At 47.3% G+C, this 26,654-nt stretch overlaps 3 protein-coding genes across 3 annotated transcripts; 2 read left to right on the top strand and 1 right to left on the bottom strand.

The window, feature by feature from the left end:
- Positions 1-3,036: 3,036 nt before the first annotated feature.
- On the top strand, positions 3,037-4,110 carry LOC308168593 (periphilin-1-like; the record flags this gene model as incomplete). The annotated part of the gene is made up of 1 exon (XM_080543192.1): positions 3,037-4,110. One exon carries the CDS (start codon positions 3,037-3,039, stop codon positions 4,108-4,110), a length of 1,074 nt encoding a protein of 357 aa, XP_080399318.1.
- A 6,730-nt stretch (positions 4,111-10,840) lies between these two features.
- On the top strand, positions 10,841-11,950 carry LOC308168592 (periphilin-1-like; the record flags this gene model as incomplete). Its single annotated transcript, XM_080543191.1, has 1 exon — positions 10,841-11,950. The coding sequence occupies one exon, from the start codon at positions 10,841-10,843 to the stop codon at positions 11,948-11,950; it is 1,110 nt and encodes a 369-aa protein (XP_080399317.1).
- Positions 11,951-14,695: 2,745 nt separating this feature from the next.
- glmna (glomulin, FKBP associated protein a) lies at positions 14,696-25,713 on the bottom strand (the record flags this gene model as incomplete). The annotated part of the gene is made up of 18 exons (XM_080542763.1): positions 14,696-14,981; positions 15,179-15,261; positions 15,652-15,784; positions 16,206-16,269; positions 18,664-18,773; positions 21,039-21,123; positions 21,221-21,294; positions 21,655-21,696; positions 22,449-22,538; positions 22,675-22,705; positions 22,821-22,874; positions 23,286-23,467; positions 23,852-23,951; positions 24,133-24,391; positions 24,748-24,859; positions 25,081-25,194; positions 25,441-25,566; positions 25,675-25,713. The coding sequence occupies 18 exons, from the start codon at positions 25,711-25,713 to the stop codon at positions 14,892-14,894; spliced, it is 1,788 nt and encodes a 595-aa protein (XP_080398889.1). The 3' UTR covers positions 14,696-14,891.
- Between the last annotated feature and the right edge of the window lie 941 nt (positions 25,714-26,654).

Genomic DNA, 26,654 nt, shown 5'->3' with positions numbered 1-26,654 from the left:
CGGAAACTCCTGCAGAGTGGGGCACGCTTCGAATGGTCCCCGGAGTTGGAGGACATATTCTGCGAGTCGAAGGACACGATCGTCCAGGAGATCGAGCGTGGCGTCCGCATCTTTGATAAGGCCAAGCCGACGTGCCTCGCCACAGACTGGTCGAAGGAGGGCATTGGGTTCTGGTTGTTTCAGAAGCACTGCCCTTCTGCTGCACTGATGGATGGAAGATAACCCTGGTCGGCAGCAGGTTCACGCATGCAGCGGAATCCAGATACGCACCTGTAGAGGGTGAGGCCCTCGCAGTCGCAGACGCCTTGGACAAGGTGCGCTACTTTGTGCTGGGCTGCAAGGACTTGATCATAGCAGTTGACCACAAGCCGCTGCTGAAACTCCTTACAGACAGAGCACTCGACGATGTACCCAACCCCCGCCTCAGGAACCTCAAGGAGAAGACCCTGCGTTATCGCTTCCGCATCGTACATGTCCCGGGCATGAAGAACAAGGCGGCGGATGCCATGTCACGCAGGCCGGTCGGCACCTCTCGACCACCGCTCATGAACCTTCCGGACGACAGCGCTGCCGCGGTGACCTACCTCTCGCCCAGCACGCACACTGACATCCTGTCTCTCCTACGCCAAACTGAGCCGGAGGACAGCGACGACATCGAGGATGGTGACCTGGCATGGTGCGCCGCGGGGCTGGAGTCATTGCGATCAGTGACATGGGACCGCGTCAGGGATGCCACCAGCAGTGACAGCGATATGTGTACGTTGGAGGAGATGGCGGTGGACGGCTTTCCCGAGTCAAGGATCGGGATGCCTGTGACAATTCGTGGCTTCCACCAATACCGTGACCACATTACATCCACTGACGGGGTGGTCTTGTTCAAGGACAGGGTGGTCATACCGCCCTCACTCCGCGTTGAGGTACTGAGTGCCCTACACGCTGCCCACCAGGGCGTCTCGATGATGACCGCCCGCGCGGAGTCCTCTGTGTTCTGGCCAGGCATGTCAGCCGACATCAGCACCGCTCGGAACAACTGCGAGCACTGCCAACGGATGGCGCCTTTACAACCTGGGGCACCGCCGACCCCGCCCATCCCGGCCGTTTACCCCTTCCAGGCGGTGTGCTCAGACTTTTTCATGCACAGAGGTGTACACTACCTCGTGACAGTGGACCGTTACTCGAACTGGCCGATCGTCTCGAGGTCATCGGGTGGCGCTCTCGACCTGATAAGCCACTTACGTCGCGCCTTCGCGACATACGGGACACCTGAGGAGCTCTCATCAGACGGGGGGCCTGAGTTCACCTCCGCCGAGACCAGGTCTTTCCTGCGCAGATGGGGGGTCCACCATCGCCTCTCATCAGTGGCTTTCCCCCACAGCAACTGCCGTGCAGAGATAGGGGTGAAAACGATGAAACGGCTGATCACTGACAACACTGGCCCGAAGGGTGAACTCGACACTGACGCCGTGCAGAGGGCGATACTGCAGTACCGCAACACGCCTGACCCGGATTTCCCCAGCGATGTGTGTGTTCGGCCGCCCGATACGCGATTTCATCCCGATCGCCCCCGGAAAATACAGGCCTCATGAAACTTGGCGTGAGACACTGACAGCGAGGGAGGAGGCCCTCCGCAAACGCCATATCCGCACAGCGGGCACCTGGGCGGAGCACACTAAACGCCTTCCGCCGCTCGTAGTTGGGGATTTGGTCCGTGTACAGAACCAGACAGGACCCCACCCCAACAAATGGGACAGGACGGGCTGCGTCGTGGAGGTGCGTCAGCACGATCAATACGTGATCAAGATTGACGGCTTGGGCAGGATCACACTTCGGAACAGGAGATTCCTGCGCAAGTTCTACCCGGTTCGCAATGACCAGCTTCCGCCCCGATCGATCTATGATGATCGCGGCTGCCTGACCCCACAAGCGGCCCTGGAATACCCGTATCGGAGTCTGGGTCCGCCCCGCCGCTGGCGCTGCCATCAGCGGGCTCTCCCCGGCGTGGGACACACCCCTCATCCGCCTCGCCTGTGACACCAGCTCAAGACTCGCCAGGGTGTGCCGTCCCCCAGATGTCGCTGCCGGCCCCTGGGGCCACAGTGGTCTCTTCCCCGCCAGTCCCGGTCACGTCGCTGCCGCCGCCGCCGTCAGGCCTACGCCGGTCCGCTAGGGCGACCTGCGTGCCTGCCTGGCACAGAGACTTTTCCATGGGTTGACATTACTAGGTTATATGGGCGTTGTGTCGTGTTGTGCATTTTGCTTGTTGATTTGTGATTTGTACGGACACTTGAGTTATTCTCTTCCTATAGGCTTGTTGTTGTTTCAGCCTTTATTGTAGTCGTGTTAAAGGCTCGGGGGGAGATAGGGAATATTGCACTACGGTCATATATTTAGGTGCACGCACCGGAAACTGAATTGGATAGACTACTGTTCTAATGTGTACACCTGCATTCGCCCTGCTCAGGACTTGTTTGATTATTGTCATTTTGCAGAGTCACTTCATTAAAAGCAAATGAACAAATGGAACATTGTTCTTATTTACTACTGTGCATGGTATTTCTATTGTAATCATGGGAGATAAATGTTCAAAGAAGAAACGAAAGCAAACGCTGTTGGGGGGACTGGAGGTGAAGACGTTAGGACCACGGCAAATCAACTGAAGAACTACAAATCCCAGATGACAGGGAGATGACGTATGACTGATCTGGTGAATCAACCCCTATTTCATAAATTTTCTCTATATAACGACGTTGATCATTGATCGGCAATGACACTATATAATAGTAGTTACACTATAATAATATATAATACACTGTGTTGTTCAACACCCGGACAGCGGGTGCGTTCGTACATTTGCTCTGGGAGCGCCGGTGCGCGCGCACACTGGATTCGACGTCACAAAGCGACCAAGCGATTCTATTGGACAAGAGGCGTTCCATGAGTTCAGAGTTCAGAGTTCCAGAGCGAATTAACCAACGCAGCCTTGGTGAATAGATTGTGTTGAATACGTCAAACGACATAGAAGCCCTTCAATAAACAATGGCGTACGGGAGAGACAGGAACGTGCGGGAGGTCTATGAGGAGCGATGCTTCCCAGAGAGAGCGGGTCCGTCCGGTGGCGGGGGGGTGGAGAGGCGGGGCTTCAGCCGCCCGGAGGAAGACTTCAACCGCCTGTTCGACTACGACGGCGGCCCTCGAGGCTTCTATCCCGGCGGGGGCGGGGCCGGGGGCGGCGGCGGCGGCCCCCGAGGTTACCACGGCGAGGACCAAAGGGGTTACCACCATGGCGACAATCTTCACTTCCCCAATGACCGCAGGAGCGCCCCCCCCTCCAGGAGAGAGGAGCCGTACCCCTACAGAGGGCCTCGGGACGACCCCCCCCTCCCAGCATGGCAGATGGAGTTCAGGAGCAGCAGCAGCCGTGCCCCCCCCCCTCCCCCCAGCGTGCGGGGTCAGAGGTTATACGCGGGGCCCCGCCCCCTGATGCAGGTTATACTCAACATGGACCGAGGGGAGGACCGTGACAGCCACAGGAGAAAGGCTCCCTTCCCCCCCCCCATCCGGGAGCGCTCCCCCCTGCGCAGGGACGTGCCCCCCTCCCCCCACAGCCGCTCAGGCTCCAGCGTCAGCAGCCGGGGGTACACCCCCCCCCCCGACCACTCCAAGGCCCTGCTGTACCCCCCCCAGCCTGCCAAGAATAAGGACCGCCCCCCAGGTCATTCAGTCAGTGTGTCAGGGGACGGATCGCCTCAGGCCGCCATCCTGTCCGCCAAGGAGGAGGCTGTCCTGCTGGAGCTGGAGAGAGAGGAGGGCCCCCCGGGGCCCCCCAGGCCTGAGGACGCCCACAAGGCCATGGACGACCTGGCCAGCGAGAGGAGGGCGCAGGCCATCTCCAATAAGGCCATGGAGATAGAGACGGTGTACAGGCAGGACTGCGAGACGTTCGGCATGGTGGTGAAGATGCTAGGGGCCACGGACCCGGGCCTGGAGAAGCAGCTGCAGACCCCGCTCAGGGAGAACCTGGGGAAGATACGCAGGCGTTGCCTAGACGACCTCAAACAATTCATCACCGAGCTGGACGAGGTGGTGCGGCAGCCGGAACCTTCCGCCTGAGAGAGACACACCACCTCAACCGCCTGTAAGCCAGTCGAGGCGTTATTACCTGAGGCGTTCGGTTCGGGCCAATCACCTCCCACGTTGCTGAGGCTGCGAAGGCATTCGGTGTGTATCATCATGTGTCTTTTCTAACTAGACCACATCCTCCTGACAGTGTGAATGTGAACACTATGTTCATAGCAAATTTGTTAAGATGACACATAAAATGTTTGCTGTTGGGGCCCACTCATTGTTTTTTTTAGAAGTGTGGTCAAATTAGATTACCTAGATAGCTGTTGTGGATTGTAGCCATAAGTTGTTTAACCAGTATAACCCAATTGATAAATAAAAACAGTGGCTATGACCATATACACTGACCATGGTGTTGTGTCCTGGTTATACCGCCAGTGGGCGCTAGTATGCTAGTGATGTATGCAGTGACGGAAGTGATGTATGCACTTCCGGATGGAGAGAAGAAGTTGAATAAACGTGCGAAGTGAAGAGCAGCAGCGTGTCTCCCGGTCTCATTCTTTCCTAACTACTTGCTTACTACAGAATACCACATTTTTGGCGACGAGGATGGCTATTTCCGTACCCTTACCTACACCGTTCATGCCTGTGCCAGGCGAACCTGCTATTTCTTTTCCTACTTGGTTGAGAATGTTTGAAAATTACATGCTCGTAATTGATGCTACCGGAGAAAAATGGCCGGAGGAAAGAAAGCGCGCGGTTCTTCTCCATGCACTTGGGACCGAAGGACAAAGACTGTTCTACACTCTAAAGGATACGGGTGTTACCTACACTTCTGCCGTGGATGGACTGAAAAAGTACTTTGTTCCTAAGGTGAATGTGATTGCTGAACGTCACAAATTTCGACAGAGAGCTCAGGGTCCTGACGAGACGGTTAATCAGTTCCTTGCTTCATTACGCGAGCTAGCTGCAGCTTGTGAATTTGGTGCCATGGAGGAACAAATGATTCGTGATCAACTGATTGAGCGTGTTGCTAATACACGCATACGAGACAGACTTTTGCTTGAATCGGACTTGTCTCTGGACAAAGCTACTTCAATGGCCTTACAAATCGAGGCTGGACTACGGAACTCCAACGTTCTCTCTGGAGCTACAGCTTCGGTGAGAGCCATCGAGAAACAGCCGACGAGGAGGAGGTTCGACAAGGGCAAGAAGAAAGCTCCGACGACGACTGCACCTGCCACGGTCTACAGCCAGCCAGCTACAACTGGGAATCAGCGCGCCTGCTTCCGATGCGGATCCACAGGACACTTAGCTAACAAGCCTACATGCCCGGCGGTTAAGGTGACTTGCAATACATGCGGAAAAGTTGGACATTTTTCCAAGGTGTGTAGATCGGCTCAAAAAGAGGTGCGTGAGGTAGTGGTGAATGACGTTACTGTGCTTTACATGCAGGGGGCCGTCGTGAATGATAAAATTATGTGTACTGTACGAGTTGATGCAAATTATCATTCCCATGATGTTGAGCTGATAGTGGATACAGGCTCATCTGTTTCTATTATTCCAGAGAGTACTTACCAGACACTTTTCCATACATGTGTCCTTGCTGAGCCTACAGTGAATCTGCTTACTTACTCCAGAGAGAAAATTCCTGTTAAAGGTTGCATGCATGCTACAGTTGTTCATAATGGACATTCAGTTACAGGTTCATTGATAGTGGTTGAATCAGGAAATGCATTGCTGGGACTAGATTTATTTGTAGCATTGCAGATGTGCATTGAGGGTAACAAAATTATTACTGTTAGCTCTGCTAGCTCTCCTACTGTGCTCCGAGCACCTACTGTACAGAGTACCACTCCACAGACCGAACCAGAGGTTCTAGTACAGGAGTTAGGGTGTGCAAAAGGTTTTATGCACAAAATACAGGTTAAACCAGATGCTGTGCCAGTACAGCAGAAACTGAGGAGGCTTCCGTTCTCAGTGAGGCAGGCTGTGACCGATGAGCTCGCAGATCTACAGGAAAAAGGCGTTATAGAACGTATAGACGCATCTCCATGGGTTTCCCCTATAGTTGTGACCCAGAGAAAGGGGGGAGGAAAGCCTCGCCTGTGTGTTGACCTCAGAGAACCTAATAAGGCAATCATCAGTGACTGTCATCCCTTACCGCACATGGATGAACTGTTCGCTGAGCTCCGTGGAGCCACAGTCTTTTCTACTATAGACTTAGCCTCTGCTTATCACCAGTTGCCATTGCATCCAGATAGCCGTGATTTAACTGCGTTTATCACGCATGAGGGTCTCTTTCGTTTCTGCCGAGTGCCATTTGGCCTCGCTTCTGCTCCTTCAGCTTTTCAGAAAATGATGTCGACTGTACTGACAGGCCTGCCAGGCGTACAGGCCTACCTGGAGGATGTGATTTGCTACGGCATCACACAGCAGGATCACGATGTCAGCCTACGGAGAGTGCTACATGCTCTAAATGAAGTGGGACTTAAACTGAACATGCACAAGTGTAAGTTCAACCAGAAAGCTCTGCGCTTCCTGGGCCACACTGTGTCCAAAGATGGTCTTCATCCTGACCAAGACGGGGTCAGTGCTGTGGCGAACGCGCTTGCCCCGCACGACACATCCTCCCTGCGGTCCTTCCTAGGACTTGCATCGTGGTATAGTAAATTCATACCTGACTTCTCTACTGTGGTGGAACCGCTACGTGCTACACTCAGGGAATCTACTGACACTAAGTTTGAATGGACAGCGGATGCAGAGTCCAGTTTTACTGAGGTTAAGAGACTGATTACTGAGAGTCCTACCTTAGCATTATATGATCCTGAGTTACCTACTTATGTCACTACCTATGCTTCTAACTATGGATTGGGGGCTGTAATGAGCCAGATTCACCCAGACAATACAGAGAGAACCATAGCTTTTGCGTCCAGGACACTTTCTCCTGCAGAGAGAAAGTACTCTACCGTCGAGCGTGAGGCGCTGGCATGCGTTTGGGCGGTGGAAAGGTGGAGAACCTACCTGTGGGGACATCGTTTTGTCCTACGCACAGACCACCAAGCGTTGACAACCCTACTCACTTCCAGGGGTACGGGTCGCGCAGGTCTGAGAATAGCGAGATGGTCTGCACGTCTACTATGCTTTACTTATGATGTCACTTACCATCCAGGGAAACGTAATGTGACTGCTGACTGCTTGTCCAGACTCCCTCTGCCTTCGACAGGAGAGGTGGAGGAGGAGCCAGACAGGGTGGCTACTGTGTTCACAGGTTCCTCACATGCCATATCTGTGACCGAGTTCACTGCTGCCTGTGAGGCCTGTCCTGAACTGACTCAACTGAGACAGCAGATACAGAAAGGTTGGCCAAAATGCAGTAAGAATGTGACAAAGGAACTTGCTCCATATTTTAGAGTGAGAGATGAACTGGCTGTGGATGAACTACTTGTCATGAGAGGCCCCGACCGTGTGGTGGTTCCTACTACACTACGGTCTAAAGTTGTAAATTTAGCTCATGAAGCGCATCAGGGAATAGTGCGTACTAAACAGAGACTACGAGAGCTATATTGGTGGCCGCAAATGGACAGATGTGTCCAGACATTAGTAGGCTCATGTGTACCCTGTCAATACAATGACAAAACAGCCAAAACTGCGCCTGCACCACTTACCCCAGTGGAACTGCCAGGTGGACCATGGGAGAAGGTGGCCATTGACATTGTTGGTCCCTTTGACTGTGCGACATGGGACTGCCGTTATGCTATTACACTCACAGACTATTACAGTAAGTGGCCAGAGGTGGCGTTTGTCTCTACTGTAACTACAGAGGCGGTTATTAGCTTCTTGACTACAGTGTTTAGTCGTGAAGGTAACCCTTCCTTCCTGGTCTCTGACAACGGATGTCAGTTTACCTCCCATGCTTTTGCAAGCTTTCTGGGAGAGAGAGAGATAAAGCACCTGCGTTCCAGTGTTTATTATCCAAGAGCCAACGGGGCTATTGAGAGATTTAATCGAGTTCTCAAAGAGTGTATTCAGACGGCTGAGAGAATGCACAAGCCATGGAAACATGCAGTAACAGAGTTCTTACTGAACTATCGCGCTACGCCGCATGCTACTACAGGAGCTACTCCCTTTGAGTTGCTGAGGAACAGAAAGATGCGTACAAAACTAAATGTCCTCCCTGTCTCACAACAAATTAAGTCACATGAGAAAGTGCAGGAGACAGTGAGACGCAAGCAACAGGAGAGTAAGGAGTACACAGACAGAATGAGGGGAGCGAAAGTGCCCATGTTCCAAGTGAATGACACCGTACGTGTCCGCAGACCGGAGCATGTAAAAAAGGGATCATCAAGATTCACAGAACCGCTGACAGTAGTTAGTAAAGCAGGACAGAATACATACCTGCTCAGTGATGGTCGAAAATGGAATGCATCCAAGCTTACACGCTTCCCCAAGGATGCTCTGTCTGGCACCAGTGGTGAAAAGGAGATTGAGCTAGAGGAGTTCATGGTGCCCGAGACAGAGAATGTGTTTAATGAACCAGGTCCAAGAAGGAACCTTAGAGTCAGAAACCCACCTAGGTGGCTGGTAGACTTTGTGCCGTAGAGAACGTACAAAAAGGGTAGGATAGAACACGGTTCTAACTTAGTACAAAAAGGTCCTACAATGCCATGACAAAAGTGAATGTTCACTTCATGTTTCACTGTCATAAACTGTTTATTGTTGTTATTCATTCTGCTGATTCATTCATTTTCATTTCCTTAGTTTTCATTTTATTTCAATTGTACTGACACCAGTCTACAGAATATTGCATTCTTTGAGTACTGTAATTCCTTTAAGAAAGGGGGAAATGTTGTGTCCTGGTTATACCGCCAGTGGGCGCTAGTATGCTAGTGATGTATGCAGTGACGGAAGTGATGTATGCACTTCCGGATGGAGAGAAGAAGTTGAATAAACGTGCGAAGTGAAGAGCAGCAGCGTGTCTCCCGGTCTCATTCTTTCCTAACTACTTGCTTACTACAGAATACCACACATGGTTCAACCACATACACTGACCACGGTTCAACCACAGGTAAAGCGGTGGTGTGCAGCCGCCAGCTCCCCCGTCAGGACCTGAGAACTCTGTGTGAGACCCTGAGAGGCGTAAGACCGTCACCAGACAACACGGCTACACCACTCTCCCAGTCCAACAGAGACGCTACCACTGCCCATCATCACAAAGCCCCAAAAGACACCGTTCTATATCCCTTTGAGGAGTCAAACTCCAAACAGCTGCAGCACCTACAGGAGGACCAGAGCCAAGCAGAGACCCGGGGTGGTGAAGGGGGCTGGGACACGGTGCCTGATGAAGCCTACGACCTCCTTGACAGACTGATGGATCTGAACCCAGCCACACGGATCACAGCACAACAGGCCCTGCTGCACCCACTCTTTATAGACCTCTGAGTCTGTTCCAGGGTCAGGTCTTGTGGACTCAATTTGATGAATATATCAAACTATTTGTTTGTTCAATATCTTAATTTCTCTTTCTTGTTTTATTGCTGGCATGTTGTCACCGCTATTGTTCCCCATTCCAATCTATACAATTGAACACAACTTGAATAGGTATGAATTTCTCATTTAACGTTTGTGCATGTATGTGTTGTTTTAATTGATTTACCCATTCATTTGTGCAACGAACGGAGACCTCCTTGTGCCTGTAAAATGTCCTTTTTATCTAACTGGTAATTTATGAATAAATGTTGCAATGAATCAACCACGAGGACTGATGTTTGTAATGTAGACATTTACAACATGGTTAGAAAGGCTGGAGTTTATTTACTGTATATTTGAACATCTATTACATTTACATTTTTGGCATCCAAAGTGACTTACAAGAAATACATTTGTCTCAGTAAGTGAATCATCTATCCATCAGTCATCATAAGAACAAGTAATCTGCTATGACCAGGGGCCATTGGCAGTTACAATGAGGACTCTGTGAGAGTATTTTTATTTATTTATTTTTATAGTAGAAAAACTGTACAGGCGGGTAGTGGGATGAGGAGGTCTTTAGGAGGGACAGTTACGATCTATTACATGTCAGTGCCTTATGAGTTAGGTCTGTGTGGAGTAAAGAAAAAGAAAAAAGCCGACAAGTCAAGAAAAATGGTGATGGCAAAGCCCTTGGAAATGTAACCATGAAAGAAAAGATTAACTGCATTTAATCTAGCATTCATGTAACAGTAAAATATAATACACCCTAGATTTACACATTATGTAACCATCATAAATATCAGTTACAGTATAATAACTTGTTCCTAATGTCAAAAATATGAAGAAAATATGAAGGAAAGCAGAAATATTGCTCTATTGCTCTATTTAAAAAAAGGTTTAAATTATTTTTTATGAAAAGTATTAGAACGGATGATACTGAAATATATGTATTAATTAATTGGATTATATAATGTAAGCATAATTGTTAAGTATAAACAGGGGTAGGACAGGCTTCTTCCTACTCCTTTTCGAACAATTGATAGGACTGTACTCTACATATTAGTTTTTTCCGTAGTTTCCACCGTAGTAAGGCGATTCATGTTTTCACCGTAGTTTTCACCGTAGTAAGGCGATGACGTAGTCTATGCAAATATGCAGGCGCGGTATGATGACGTATGGCACATCACATTTCCGGGTGATGGATTTGATGCGCGCAGCTGGACCCTACTCCGAATTTACCCAACGCAGCCTTAGTGAATAGATTGTGTTGAATACGTCAAACTACATAGAAGCCCTTCGATAAACAATGGCGTACGGGAGAGACAGGAACGTGCGGGAGGTCTATGAGGAGCGATGCTTCCCAGAGAGAGCGGGTCCGTCCGGCGGCGGGGGGGTGGAGAGGCGGGGCTTCAGCCGCCCGGAGGAAGACTTCAACCGCCTGTTCGACTACGACGGCGGCCCTCGAGGCTTCTATCCCGGCGGGGGCGGGGCCGGGGGCGGCGGCGGCGGCCCCCGAGGTTACCACGGCGAGGACCAAAGGGGTTACCACCATGGCGACAATCTTCACTTCCCCAATGACCGCAGGGGCGCCCCCCCCTCCAGGAGAGAGGAGCCGTACCCCTACAGAGGGCCTCGGGACGACCCCCCCCTCCCAGCATGGCAGATGGAGTTCAGGAGCAGCAGCAGCCGTGCCCCCCCTCCCCCCAGCGTGCGGGGTCAGAGGTTATACGCGGGGCCCCGCCCCCTGTCAGCCCAGGTCCCTGAGGGGGACGACACCCTGATGCAGGCTATACTCAACATGGACCGAGGGGAGGACCGTGACAGCCACAGGAGAAAGGCTCCCTTCCCCCCCCCCATCCGGGAGCGCTCCCCCCTGCGCAGGGACGTGCCCCCCTCCCCCCACAGCCGCTCAGGCTCCAGCGTCAGCAGCCGGGGGTACACCCCCCCCCCCGACCGCTCCAAGGCCCTGCTGTACCCCCCCCAGCCTGCCAAGAATAAGGACCGCCCCCCAGGTCATTCAGTCAGTGTGTCAGGGGACGGATCGCCTCAGGCCGCCATCCTGTCCGCCAAGGAGGAGGCTGTCCTGCTGGAACTGGAGAGAGAGGAGGGCCCCCCGGGGCCCCCCAGGCCTGAGGACGCCCACAAGGCCATGGACGACCTGGCCAGCCTCCACGAGAGGAGGGCGCAGGCCATCTCCAATAAGGCCATGGAGATAGAGACGGTGTACAGGCAGGACTGCGAGACGTTCGGCATGGTGGTGAAGATGCTAGGGGCCAAGGACCCGGGCCTGGAGAAGCAGCTGCAGACCCCGCTCAGGGAGAACCTGGGGAAGATACGCAGGCGTTGCCTAGACGACCTCAAACAATTCATCACCGAGCTGGACGAGGTGGTGCGGCAGCCGGAACCTTCCGCCTGAGAGAGACACACCACCTCAACCGCCTGTAAGCCAGTCGAGGCGTTATTACCTGAGGCGTTCGGTTCGGGCCAATCACCTCCCACGTTGCTGAGGCTGCGAAGGCATTCGGTGTGTATCATCATGTGTCTTTTCTAACTAGACCACATCCTCCTGACAGTGTGAATGTGAACACTATGTTCATAGCAAATTTGTTAAGATGACACATAAAATGTTTGCTGTTGGGGCCCACTCATTGTTTTTTTTAGAAGTGTGGTCAAATTAGATTACCTAGATAGCTGTTGTGGATTGTAGCCATAAGTTGTTTAACCAGTATAACCCAATTGATAAATAAAAACAGTGGCTATGAACATATACACTGACCATGGTTCAACCACATACACTGACCACGGTTCAACCACAGGTAAAGCGGTGGTGTGCAGCCGCCAGCTCCCCCGTCAGGACCTGAGAACTCTGTGTGAGACCCTGAGAGGCGTAAGACCGTCACCAGACAACACGGCTACACCACTCTCCCAGTCCAACAGAGACGCTACCACTGCCCATCATCACAAAGCCCCAAAAGACACCGTTCTATATCCCTTTGAGGAGTCAAACTCCAAGCAGCTCCACCTACAGGAGGACCAGAGCCAAGCAGAGACCCGGGGTGGTGAAGGGGGCTGGGACACGGTGCCTGATGAAGCCTACGACCTCCTTGACAGACTACTGGATCTGAATCCGGCCACACGGATCACAGCACGACAGGCCCTGCTGCACCCACTCTTTATAGACCATAGACCTTTTATAGACTAAAGACCATTCATTCATTTATAGACCTCTGAGTCTGTTCTAGAGCTCTGAGTCTGTTCTAGGGTCAGGTCTGTTCCAGGGTCAGGTCTGTTCCAGGGTCAGGTCTTGTGGACTCAATTTGATGAATCAAACTATTTGTTTGTTCAATATCTTAATTTCTCTTTCTTGTTTTATTGCTGGCATGTTGTCACCGCTGATTGTCCCCATTCCAATCTCAAAAATGTAACACAACTTGAATAGGTATGAATTTCTCATTTATGTTTGTGCATGTATGTGTTGTTTTAATTGATTTACCCATTCATTTGTGCAACGAACGGAGACCTCCTTGTGCCTGTAAAATGTCCTTTTTATCTAACTGGTAATTTATGAATAAATGTTGCAATGAATCAACCACGAGGACTGATGTTTGTAATGTAGACATTTACAACATGGTTAGAAAGGCTGGAGTTTATTTACTGTATATTTGAACATCTATTACATTTACATTTTTGGCATCCAAAGTGACTTGTTATGTTATGTTATGTTAATTTTATTTATAATGCGCCCCCCATCCAACTTTTACATCGGCCCGGGGCGCAGCCCGGGTAAAGGAACAGATAAAGACAAAGACAAGGAACACAGAAAGCAATCAGACACAGACGACTTAAACGTAAATCTCAGGCATACCATTCACAACAAATAGGGAGTAGATTTAGGGAATGTCATTTAGGAAGAGGTGGGTTTTTAACTTGGCTCTAAAGGAGTCCAGAGTGGGGGCAAACTTGATGGCAGAAGGGAGCGCGTTCCACAGGGTCGGTGCTATCACCGCAAAGGCACGGTCACCCTTCCTCTTGAGGTTGGTACGTGGGACCCTCAGGCTGAGTTGGGCGTCGGACCTGAGCCTGGGTCTGGGCCTTGAGGAGGTAGACTGGTCCAGGAGGTCCTTGATGTATGGTGGGGCGAGACTGTTGAGAGCTTTAAAAACAAAGGTGCAGATTTTGAACTTCACTCTCTTCTTCACTGGGAGCCAGTGAAGGGAGGTGAGGACAGGGGAGATGTGGTCCCTCATTTTGGTGCCTGACACCAGCCTGGCAGCGGCATTTTGGACTAGCTGCAGGCGGTAGATGGTCTTATCAGGAAGTCCAGCATATAGTGAGTTGCAGTAGTCGAGCCTAGATGAGATTAGCATGAGGACGACCCTCCTCAGGTCGCTGGGGGTGAGGAAGGACTTGATCTTGGCTATGATGCGTAGTTGGTATAAACATGCCTTCACGACGGAGCTCACTTGTCGGTCAAGGTTAAGCTCTGAGTCAAAGATGACACCGAGGTTCTTGACATGTGGTCTGACAAGGGTGGACAGGCTTCCCATGTTGGTGCTGAGCTGAGTGATGGCGGTGGTGTTGCCGATGAGGAGGATTTCCCCCTTGCTCTCATTCAGCTGTAGGAAGCTCTGGGCCATCCACTCCTTCACATCGCGGAGGCAGTCCATCAGGCGCTTCAGATCGGCGGGGTCGTCAGTGTTGATTGACAGGTAGAGCTGGGTGACTTACAACAAATACATTTGTCTCAGTAAGTGAATCATCTATCCATCAGTCATCATAAGAAGAACAAGTAATCTGCTATGACCAGGGGCCATTGGCAGTTACAATGAGGACTCTGTGAGAGTATTTTTATTTATTTATTTTTATAGTAGAAAAACTGTACAGGCGGGTAGTGGGATGAGGAGGTCTTTAGGAGGGACAGTTACGATCTATTACATGTCAGTGCCTTATGAGTTAGGTCTGTGTGGAGTAAAGAAAAAGAAAAAAGCCGACAAGTCAAGAAAAATGGTGATGGCAAAGCCCTTGAAAATGTAACCATGAAAGAAAAGATTAACTGCATTTAATCTAGCATTCATGTAACAGTAAAATATAATACACCCTAGATTTACACATTATGTAACCTCATCATAAATATGAGTTACAGTATACCAGTAGCCTGGTGTACTGGAGTGGAATTCTGACTCAACTTGTCATTATAAACATCAAAACCTTTGGAGTTGGGGAAACCATACATACAGAGTGCTTGCTGACCTCCTCGATCATATTTCTATCCTACCCTGCAACATTAAATGTCCAGTGTGCCTGCAGGAACACTCCCAAAAGGTCCTGTAATATAGGAACTGTTCTGAAGCTGCTGCTCAGGGTCTGTCCTTCACCTCGATGATCTCCTCGATTCGTGCCAAGACGCTCTCCATCATGTCAAACGTGTGCATAGCTACGTGCAGAACCTATAAAAGACAGATACAGAACAGTTATGCCAAATCCTTCACCACCGCCCTGGGATCAAACCCTCACAATATCATTAGAACAGACAAGGTACATCTGGACATTTTTCTCATAATTACAAAAATATGATTCACTCCAATGAGTCTAGATGGAATAGTATAAGGTGTTTTATTGATATACTGTATCAACACATTTTTACCTGGAGCTGGTCCTCCGGTGTCATGTCTGGCATCTCCTCGCCCCCCACGGTCAGGGAGCACACTGACTCCTCTGACTGGGATTCTGCAAAAACACCACAATGCTGTTACATTCAGATCACATGATCAAATGCAAATGAATACAACTGGAGTCGTAAACAAATATGTATAGGCTGCAGAAAGTGTATAGATGCATATCATTGACTCAAAATAATGGGTGCGATATATTAATTGGTTCGAGAACAGCCTGTGTGGAGCAGAGGACCAAACCGCAGACCATGTTATCCCTGGATAGCCCGGTGTACCACCCACCCAACGGGATGCATGGTCTGTCGGAAATATAGCCCGGGTAAGCCCCTCAACCAGGTCTCGGGGTGGTAAAAGGGTAGCCCCTCGGCCCCAAGCCTGGTGGAGTGGAGAGGAAACAACAACCCATACGCCGAAGAAGAAGAAGCCTGTGAGAGTGTCCTCTAACCTCTGGTGTTGGTCTTCTTGTCTCTGGTGCTCCTGAGCTCGGCCTCGTAGTGGGCCTTGGACATGTTCAGCCCCACGCGCAGAGGCTTCACGTAGTTGTCTTCTATCTTCTCCAGCTCTGTCCAGATCCCTGTCTGAAGACCAAAGAGTTTAGGGTCAATGAGGGTCAATTCAATAGGCTAGGTGCACGATCTCACTACTTCCTGAAAGGCAACTGGTATGAACATATCCTGTCTCACTCTATTGGTTTAATTGATTAATCAGCTGTGCGGTAAACCATTGGAACACACAGTGCACAGCTGATTAATCAATTAAACCAATAGAGTGAGACAGGATATGTTCATGCCAGGTGCCTTTCAGGAAGTAGTGAGATCGTGCACCTAGCCTATTGACCGGATGAAGATCAGGCAACAGTCTTACGAATACATTGTCAAACATGCTCATTTTGTCAAAATAACACTTTCTGGAGGCAGAGACTTCTTTTGTAGGCATTTTACAATGTAAAATGTGTATTTGATCAGAATAATAATCAATAGCTTCATGGTGGTTACCTACCTGGTTCTCCCACTCTTTGTCTTTAATAAGCAGATAGCGCAGGAGGTTCAGAGACTCCATGACTCTGTGAAGCACAGACGTGAGCATTAGTTTCAACATATCCACTGGGGGTTGACTGACTCCACCCAATTCAGAGCAATCAGAGCAATTGCGCGTCATTTCCCTGTCATCAGAATGATCATGCCCCTTTTTGGGTGATAGAAGCGGAGAAGTTTGACTGGCGGTCAATGGGAATTTCTGGTCTTCGCTACTTTAATCCGATAAAATAAGAAAACCGTAGTGCTTTTTAGATATTAGATGCACAAATCCGATGGCCAGTTAGGCAAACTATTATATAGTGTCGTTTCCGATCAATGATCGACGTCGTTATATGGAGAAAATTAATGAAATAGGGGTTGATTCATCAGAGCAGTCATACGTCATCTCCCTGTCATCAGGGATTTGTAGTTGATCTAGCCTACTAAGGTACTACTTAGTACCTACTAACCCTTCACCCATAACGGCTATCGACTAGTGCTACTGTGCATGATATTTCTATTGTAATCATGGGAGATAAATGTTCAAAGAAGAAACGAAAGCAAACGCTGTTGGGGGGACTGGAGGTGAAGACGTTAGGACCACGGCAAATCAAATGAAGAACTACAAATCCCAGATGACAGGGAGATGACGTATAAAAATATGCTTTTCGAATTATATCTCGTTAACGGTACATGCCTATGACTCCGTTCAAAGTTCAGTTTGTTTATCATGCTATTGTGATCATGGGAAAATTTTGTTTGGAATTATAACCCATTGTGACGCTGAGATATTCGTTCATAAGCGACGGGTCCCCCCCCCCCTGATGAGCGTTTGACGAGGTACAATAAATCTGCTTTTCGTATTATATCTCGTTAACGGTACATGACTGAGACTCCATTAAATTTTTTGAATGTTCAGCATGCGATTGTGATCATGGAGAAATTTAGTTTGGAATTCTAACCCATTGTGACGCGGAGATATTCGGCCGTAATTAAATAAATGATAGGAAGCGGAGGAGACGTCAAACAGACACCCGTGTTCCCTCCAAAGCTCTACCAATCTTTCTTCCAGTGGCTGGGACCACTGAATACGAGCAGTAGGGTTTCTTTTTGCAGCCATTATTGGGCTTGTGATGATTTTGAGCGGATGTATGTGCAGAATCGTGTCGTAGGACCAGCCACACTTCACGAGCCACGACGAAAATTTCTGACCTGCCAGAAATTTGTCGGCAGGTCGTAGCCTTGTCTTTAGAACGTAGGAGCAATTAGTCGTTGATCGCTGACTCTCTCACACTGTGCGACTTACGACGTCCCGATTTGGCCTTACGACGCTAGGATGTCTCTACGACTACGCAACGTAGTCTGCGACAACAAATTCGTGCCGAAATCGTGGACAAATCGCACAGTGGGCAGGGGCCCATATGAACTGGACTCTCCATCGAACCATGGGTATTGGTTATACAATGTCCTTAATCCTTAAACCGTTACAACTGGTGTTTGCCAAGTCGACTGTTGACTGTTGCGGCTGTTAAAGACTGATTCACATGCTATTAATTATTTGAAAACTGTTACTTCAGCCTTGTTGTTATACGACACAGACACTCACTGCTGCGTCTGATTGGATGTTGCAGTCCTTGATGAGTTTGACCGCTGCTGGATGCTGGACTGTGCTATGTTATTATTGTGTTATGGTGTGTTGTCCAGAAAAAACATGGGATTATTTTCTCATCAATTTAAAAAGTCACAAGCTAACGTAGTACTGTCTGTACTGCCTGCTCATACTGCGCCTTGTTGTTTTGGTTTTTTACAGAAAGGTAATTGTATCCAGTAGTTCACATTTTCTCTGTAAAATACTTTGTACTTATTTCTAATTCTGGAATGCTTTCTTTCTTTTTTTGTCGTTGGGATATGTTGAGCAAAAATAGTTGAGTGTTAATTAATTAATTAATTAATTAAATTAATAAAAATATGAATTTTGAAGAAAAAAAATAAATGTTGTTATTTCAAGACGGTTTTAATCAACATACCCCTTATTAACAAGTTGGATTGTGAAAAGCCATCAACATGCCCAGTTTCTGTACATTTCAGTGATGGGTCTTAATGTTTAGTTCACCTCACATTGTGTCTGCAACTTATTACAAAGTTATTTTTTCTGAGTGGGGCAGTCCCACTCATATTTTTCATTTTTATTGACAGTTACAGTGAAGATTTAGACAGGAAGGATGGGTGAGAGAGAGAGGAGGGATGACATGCAGGAATCAAACCAGGGACCCTGCGGTTACATGGTCAACGCTTAACCCGCTACGCCACGGCACGCTACGCTACGCCACCCGCCGCGCCCCATTGAGTCGGCAACTTGACCAAATATCAAACTGGACACTGACCTGACAGTGTGTAGTTAGTGAATCAAGGCAGCGTGGAGAGATGAGATGAGGTCTCACCTGTCGAGGTTCTGTAGGAGGTCAGTTTCTGGCCCCTGGGGGAGACACAGCACCTGATGCAGGAGGGGGAGCAGGGGGACCCCGAGGAACCACTCGTTCCCCTGACCAGGCTGAGGAGGAAAGACACTTTAATTTAAAGGGATAGCACAACTTTTTTAACTTGACATGATCTCACATATACCTTAACTGTGGTTATATTTAATCCAATCCAACTCCTATAACACCGTCTATCCCAACACATAGTCTGAATCATCTCATCATTTGTAAAAAAGTCACATTATTGTGCTGTAATCCACTTGTACGTGTTGATGACACCACATCATCAACATTCAAAAGTGGAATATGGCACAATAATGTGACTTTCCCAAAAAAATCTAAAGCAGACATGTAATTCAGAGGCATACTAGTGTAATAGGAGCTGGAATTGCATGTTTGTAAGGTGGTCAAAGCAACACTGCATAGACAGTGTTTTGAATATCAGAATGGGATGAACACCATGTACAGTGGGGGGAAATACGTATACAACACATCTCCATTGCAGCTATTCACATGAAATTTAGACCAGTAATAGTATTAACTCAATAAAAATACACAGCTAAAAACAATTGTAACATTCCTATCCATAAAAAAAGCTATGTGCAATAAAGTGGAATGACACAAGGAAAAAAGTATTGGAAGTAAGGAAAAGCACTAAACCGGCTTACGGCCAAGCTCCACCTGCTGCGTTGAGTCAACGTCAACGTTCTACTCTAGCTCCACTGGCATTTTTTGTATACGGGAGTAATTTCACCCTTGACTGCAATATGTCCACAACAATAACAACATCATACAGAACATTTTCCAATCAGGGTAATATTTTATCTACATATTCCCAAATAGATAGTTGTTAGTTCAGTAGATGTTCAACTAACTGTCAACAACATTTCAACTAACTAACCACTAATCCTAAACCTTGCCCTAACCTTAAATCTAACCCTATCCTTAACCATAAATCTAGTTACATATCAACAACAACAACTAGTCGCATATAAAAAATTATATTTTTCGACCTCAAGGATCAGCCGTTCGTCGTCCATTCCTGCAACAAGCTTTCAAGCACCTGTGGTGATTGACAGCTGACTCGCGTGAATAGCAATTTGCAATAGCTGAGTAGTTGGCTACAAGCATTTTCAATCTGGTATTATCTCTATTAATCTCTATTAACCGCTGTGGTGATTTAACAGCTGATATTTTTTTAAAAATATATATATCATAATATCAAGTGCACTACAAACAGAGCAAAACAATAAAACAACACCAGAAAACAACCAATAGGCTATACAATTATAACCAACAACTACAATTGTAAATATACATCTCACGCCCCACGTGGGGCAAATATACAATTGGTCTCATTGTGACGTCTGCGTCCACCGTCAAAAATCTAACTTTTTTGAATGTCTACTTTGGACGCAGCCATCGGACGCAACGCAACGCTGACGCAACGCAACGCTGACGCAACGCAGCAGGTGGAGCACCTTTCATTGATTACAATGCATTTGATCCCAATTTCGGACGCAACGCACATTAGACGCAACGCTCGATGGCCATGGTGGAGCTTGGCCGTTATGCCAAATATATTTACATACATTTGGACTAAGAGAGTGGAGACATCTTTTATTCAGCCGGAGTAAGTAAATTGATTCTTGTTTAAGCCAAAATCCCACCTGATCACTGTGAGAGATAAAAAAAAGATTTGTACAGGAAGCGTCTTGAAGCTGTCATTGAAAACAAAAGCTTCTCCACCAAGTATTAAATAAATGTCAGTGCACTGGCGGACTCAGGGGGGGGGGGGGGGCAGGGGTGGCTCCTGGTGCCCCCACGGTTGAAAAACGTCGCACTAAAGTGCCCTTTTGAGTGGCAGAAATTAGAGGACATGGCCCTATTGGTGCCCCTCCAATGGTCTAAACTTGACCATGTGCCCCCACAGTTGAAAAACGTCGCACTAAAGTGCCCTTTTGAGTGGCAAAATTAGAGGATGTGCCCTATTGGCTGCCCTTCCAATGGTCTAAACTTGACCATGTGCACTGATGGAGTCCCATGTTGTGCAGTAGGTGCCCTTTTTTTCTTTTCGCCCCCCCCCTGCCCTTCAAACAGCCTGAGTCCGCCACTGTTTCAGTGTGTTACTTGTTTCCTGTGTCATTCCCCTTTATTGAACATAACTTATTTTTATGGATTGGAGTGTTACAATTTCTTTAGCTGTGTAGTTTTTATTGAGTTAATAATACCAATGTCTGGTCTAAATGTCATGTGAAGAGCTGCAATGGAAATATGTTGAATTAAAAACATGTTGATGTGTTGAATACTTATTTCCCCCACTGTATGCCTTGTCTTACCTTTAAGGAAAAGTCGATCTGTTTTTTGATGTTCTTGATGATGTAGCCCTCTACTCCGGCATGGTGACTTGCTTTCAGCATGCACCTGAAATGAGACATTATCAGAACAAAATAACAAGCATGTTACAGTGTATCAAGAGGACAACAAGTGGGGGCCTGTATCCATCTTAGTGGGAACTTACTGGAAGAATTTGTATTTGGCCTCCGTGTCAAATTTATCTATGCTCAACTGGAAAACCTTTAGTCCTCTTGTACTCTGGGAACAGAAGAAAAGACATTTGGTTTGACTTGTCATTGATAAATAAACATGTCATTCCATCACATTTTAGAACACCAGCCTCCTGGAGTCATAGTAGGCCTAAGCTGCTGAAGCTACCATCGGTGGTGCATGAGGGGTAGTGGTGGTCTAGTGGATAGTGAGTTGGACTTGGGATCGGAAGGTTGTGAGTTCAAATCCCGCCTGAAGCCACACCACTACTAGTGTGCCCTTGGGTAAGGCACTTAGCCCTCAGTTACTCCAGGGGGAATGTCCCTGTAATTCGTAATTGTAAGTCGCTTTGGATAAAAGCGTCTGCTAAATGGCAAAATTATTAATTAAATTATACTGAGTACTTACCAAATCGTGTGTTGGACCCAACGTCATGACCTTCACCAAGTTCTGGAATGTAAAGGTTGGAGAGAAAGATCATCGTAAGTCGCAGTAGAGTCATTGCTGGGCAGAAAACGAAAATCCCCACTGCCCCGACATGAATTGACCTGATTTGACAGGGTATATACAGGAATCTTGAGGTTAATTTGAAAGTGACAGTTGACATTAAAACAGCCGTGTCTATGTTACCTACTCAGGGTATATACAGGAATCTTGAGGTTAATTTGAAAGTGACAGTTGGATCTAAGTGACAGTTGACACTAGAACAGCCGTGTCTATGTTACCTACACACAGGGGCGCCGCTAGAGATTCTGGGCCCCATGACAGAATATCATTTTGGGGCCCCACCACCTAAACCACCCATCAACCTAGAAAACCCAGTTGAAGTTGATGAACTATTGATGCACTGCAAGAAATCTAATGATGGCCATCTTTTGTAAATTTAATTGAAAATTACAGTTAATACAGGAATCAACAATTCAGCAAACAAATCTCACAGGACAAAAGTATAAATTAAATGAAGATTTGAACCCAATTATAAAAGTATAAATCACACAGACTTTTATTCTGAAACTTTTTTTCCCCTGACTTTTATTCTGAAATTATTTTTTTCAGACTTTTATTCTGAAACTGATAAAAGATTATCTTGGGCCCCTGTCAGTGCTGGGCCCTTAGAATCGTCCTAACTTACCACCCCCTAGCGGCGCCCCTGCCTACACACACAGTGCCGTTGTGTAAGGGAGGTAATTTATTGTTTTCACCTGAGGGACACTGAAAAAGGATTTCAGCTCCAGGAGCTGCACGGGGAGACTGCCATCCTCAACCCTCACAAGGCTCTTCTCATACAAGTCCTAGTGGTCAGAAAATATCTCAGTGTTGCTTTGAGCAAATGTTTTTCCCAAATCAAAACTTAAAACTAAATGAATCTGTGTTAAACATAAATGTTTAAGAGTGGATTATTTAATCCAGTCTAGTACGTAGGCTTACCAGTCCTTTCTGCAGCCGAGATTCTTCAGTTCTAGCAACACAAAACAACTACTTCATTCATCTTCTAAATGTAATCAAGAAGTAAGGCAACAATACAAAGCATTCAGTAATTTTTTTAGACAAACTGAATTTCGATGATTACATACCTGCTCAAGAGGAGGTTGACGTATTCCATATTACACTGAAGGACAAACACAGAGCTGAAAGGACAAAAAGAGATGACAGGGTTAAACATTATGTAATGGGGGCGCTTAGGTGGTGTAGTGGGCTAAGCATCGACCACGTAACCGCAGGGTTCCGGTTCGATTCCAGACGCGGACATATCCTGCATGTCATCCCTTCTCTCTCTCTCACCCATCCTTCCTGTCAAATCTCTACTGTCTCTATCACAATAAAAATGAAAATATGAGTGGGACTGCCCCAAAGTTTTTAAAAAAACTTTAAAAAAAACATTATGTAATAACCCTAAAGGCACTGAGGTGCTTACAGGGGGCAGATAAGCTGAGCCCTCCACTTATAATATCATTGATGCTTTGGAAACTAGTGAAAATGTAAATGTAATCAATTACTATAAACTACACAGCAGTAGGAACTGAAAACACTCTCCCTACCTGAAGACAGCAGGGAAGGTATCCATGGCGATGTGTTGGACAAACAACAGGTAGGCCAAGCTGGCCAGAGACTCTTTGGGGTAGCGCACCTCCTCCTCTAGGAAGCCAGGCACCTCTCTTCTACGAAGTACGGAGTGGCAGAGCAGGTCAGGGAGGGATTCCCAGATGCTCGATAAAATACCCTGGAGATCACACAACACAAAGGCATGGCAAGGCTGAGTAATAGAAAATGTGACTATACACATTGGCGATCGATGGCGTTTCCTTTAAGGAGAACACACTGGGAGGGGGCTCAGGTATCTTCCTACCATTTGAAAAAAAACATACATTTGGTTTTGGAAACATTTAAAACAGGTTTCAAGTCTATAAGCTGACGTTCCACAAGCTAAAAGGCAGTCTGTAAGTAGCCAAGGGCCTCGGCAAGGGTGGAACCATAACAGTAAATGACAGTATCGTTTGCCACGGTGTAATACCAGTGTACCACGGTGTAATACCAGTGTAACACCAGAGCTCTGCTGTCGTTGACAAACGGATTAAACACTGACCTACTGTAGCAAACCTCTTACCAGAATCTCTGTGGCAAAGTTCCTGAGTGGAGATTCTGCCAGGGTGTCAGGATCCTGCAGCTGGACGTCCAGGAGAGGCTCACACAGTGTCTTCATACAACTAGAGAGACAGAACACACACTCTTAACAAAGATATTGAAAAGAGACACAGAGACACACACACACACACACACACACACACAGTTGCGTTTCTTGCCCAGGGCTCACTTGTAAATTAAGACTTCAATTCCAATGCAACCTCCCAGCCAGGTGAAACGAAAAGAAACAGAATGGACACTTACAACTTGAGCAGCTCTGTCCTCAGCTCCTCTTCCTCGGCGGTGCGCTTCCTGTTCCGGGTCTTCTTCCCGCTCTCTCTGGCCTCCTCTACGAAGGGCCGCACGAAGCCCAGCAGGGCGGAGCAGCAGTGGCACAGGCCGAACACGTCGTCCTCCTCCTCCTCCTTGGTCTCGGGCACGGGCAGCCTGGCCACCTGGTCCAACAGGGTGGAGAGGGCCATGCCCACCGAGGAGGCCTTATGGCTGGGCAGCCGCAACAACACTGGTAGAAGAAAAGGGAGTTAGCTAGTCTACATAACTGCAATGGATGAAGCCAGACAACTCACCTGTCGTGACGTTAGAATTAAGGTTCTATCTCCATTTTGGTCAAAATTTAGTTTTTTTACATAATCTGATCCATTAGGTGTTTATTAATGCCTGTGTGGTGTTATTTTTAAAATGTTGACGTTTTTTAGTTAGTAATTAATCAAATACAAAGGTTCCATCTCACAAAACATAATGAAATGTAAAAACTTTGACGCTCAATATCTCTGAACTACCCTAAACGGAGATAGAACTGTATAATTCTAAACTCACGCTGTGTGTGTGTGTGTGTATATTTTTTTAAAGGTCACTCACCTTTCTGTAGGGGCTGCAACAGGAGGATGATGGTCTCTGAAATGGCATCAGGGCCAGTGGCTTCCTCCACCTGCTCCAGCAAGCCAATCAGCAGCTCTTTTGGACTGCAAATCTGACCAATCACAGATTACCACAAACAGCATATGCCACCATGCTCCACTCCTCTCTTCCGCACTGCCATGTGTGAGAGCATGTATATATCACACACCTAAATGCATACAACAACAACAACACCACCACCACCACCACCACCAACAACAACAACAACAACGCCCCGTCTATGCTCTGCACAATATCTGAGAGGTACTAGTAGGTGTTCATTAACAAACAAACCTCCAATAGATGTGTGAGGATAGCGAGGCACTGGGGAAGATTATTGTCCTCTTTCTTCATTAGAACCTGCACCAACGGACCCAGCAGGTTCCAGCCCATACATCTCACTATGTTCTACGAGAGGAGAGGGGGGGGAAGGGGGAGAGGGGATCACAATAATATACCTGTCATAATATTGCCATTTGATACATTGTACCACACTAACTGGCTGTATTGTGCACTACACTGTGAGAAAATGATGCACTACGTACTCTGCTTCATATATTAAACCAAAAGCACATGAATGGCCACAGCCAATTCATATTGACATTGTGTGGATGAGGTGTCACTCATTGTCTGGTGCTGTCTTAATATTCCCACCTGATTTTTCTCATCTACAACAATACTCAGGACCTGAGCACTGTCTCCCTCTTCTATGCAGGTACGTCCGGCGATCTGGAAGACGTCATAGTCTTCCGAAGAGTAGTTGTCATCCTGAATGGCTTGCTGCGTAAAAGAGGGATAGAGGAATAGATTCAAAAGGGGGGTTGAACTTGGGCTAGTCTGTTATTTTACTGTATTGTTCAGTTGCCTGAGTGAGGGAGAATCTCTTACACATCTCTGGACGACATCACTGAGTTGTTCTAGAGCCATCCTTGCTGTCCAGTCCTCATATAGTAGTAGATCTCCCTTCACCTAGTACATCTTATGAGGGAATAAACATATGTACATTAGGCCATCACTTATTCTTAACAAATATGTTCTAGTAGTGCAGGTAAATGCAACATAGTATTGTACCTTGCTGCTGCTGCTCCATACATTTATAGTAGGCCTTTGCATATGAATATCATACAATTGACAACAAAAGCATGTACGCTGTCAGATGAATGAATGATGAATGAATGGTCTTTATTGTCATTGATATAGTACAGGTACCATACAACGAAATTTGGGAGGGGGGGCTCCCCTGGTGCTAGGAAAAAAAGACTATAAACAAGAAGGGAAAAGAGCTGGTTTACATAAATAAAGGCTATGTACACTATCCACTATACTATACTACTATACTATACAAATAAAACACTGTGCTGTACTCTATGCTATGCTATAAATATCCTAACATTTCCTATCTCTGAACCTTATGTGCCCTAGGGTTGTCATATTGCACATAGTGTTATTGCACATTCATTTAAAGTGTCGCAGTTTGCAGGTTTGAAATGTTCACAGTTGTATTTCAGTATTGCACTTGATTACAATCTAGTAGCTGCCATCAAATTCCCATTTGCATATGAATAGGCTATCATACAATTGACAACAAAAGCATGACGCTGTCAGATAACCTCCACCCCCCAAAGAATTGCGGTCAGTCTGCAACTGAGTATCACGATATCAAGAAGGTGACTTGGCAATTGGATGTACTGTGGTCCGTGTGGACCTCGATGTCCTTTGTTTATTATAGCTCGTTATGAATGTAGGTTAGGAACAGGGGACGATGACACTCGTGAGTTGCATGACTTGCATGGCAATAATAACACGAATTGTAAGTATTTCCTTCTAACTAACCAGGCTCTACATGCGTACCTCTAATGGCCTTGAAT

This window comes from Nansenia antarctica (genome assembly GCF_963989245.1).
Source record: "Nansenia antarctica genome assembly, chromosome: 12".
Lineage (NCBI taxonomy): Eukaryota > Metazoa > Chordata > Actinopteri > Argentiniformes > Microstomatidae > Nansenia > Nansenia antarctica.
This window is presented reverse-complemented; position numbering and strand designations above follow the sequence as displayed.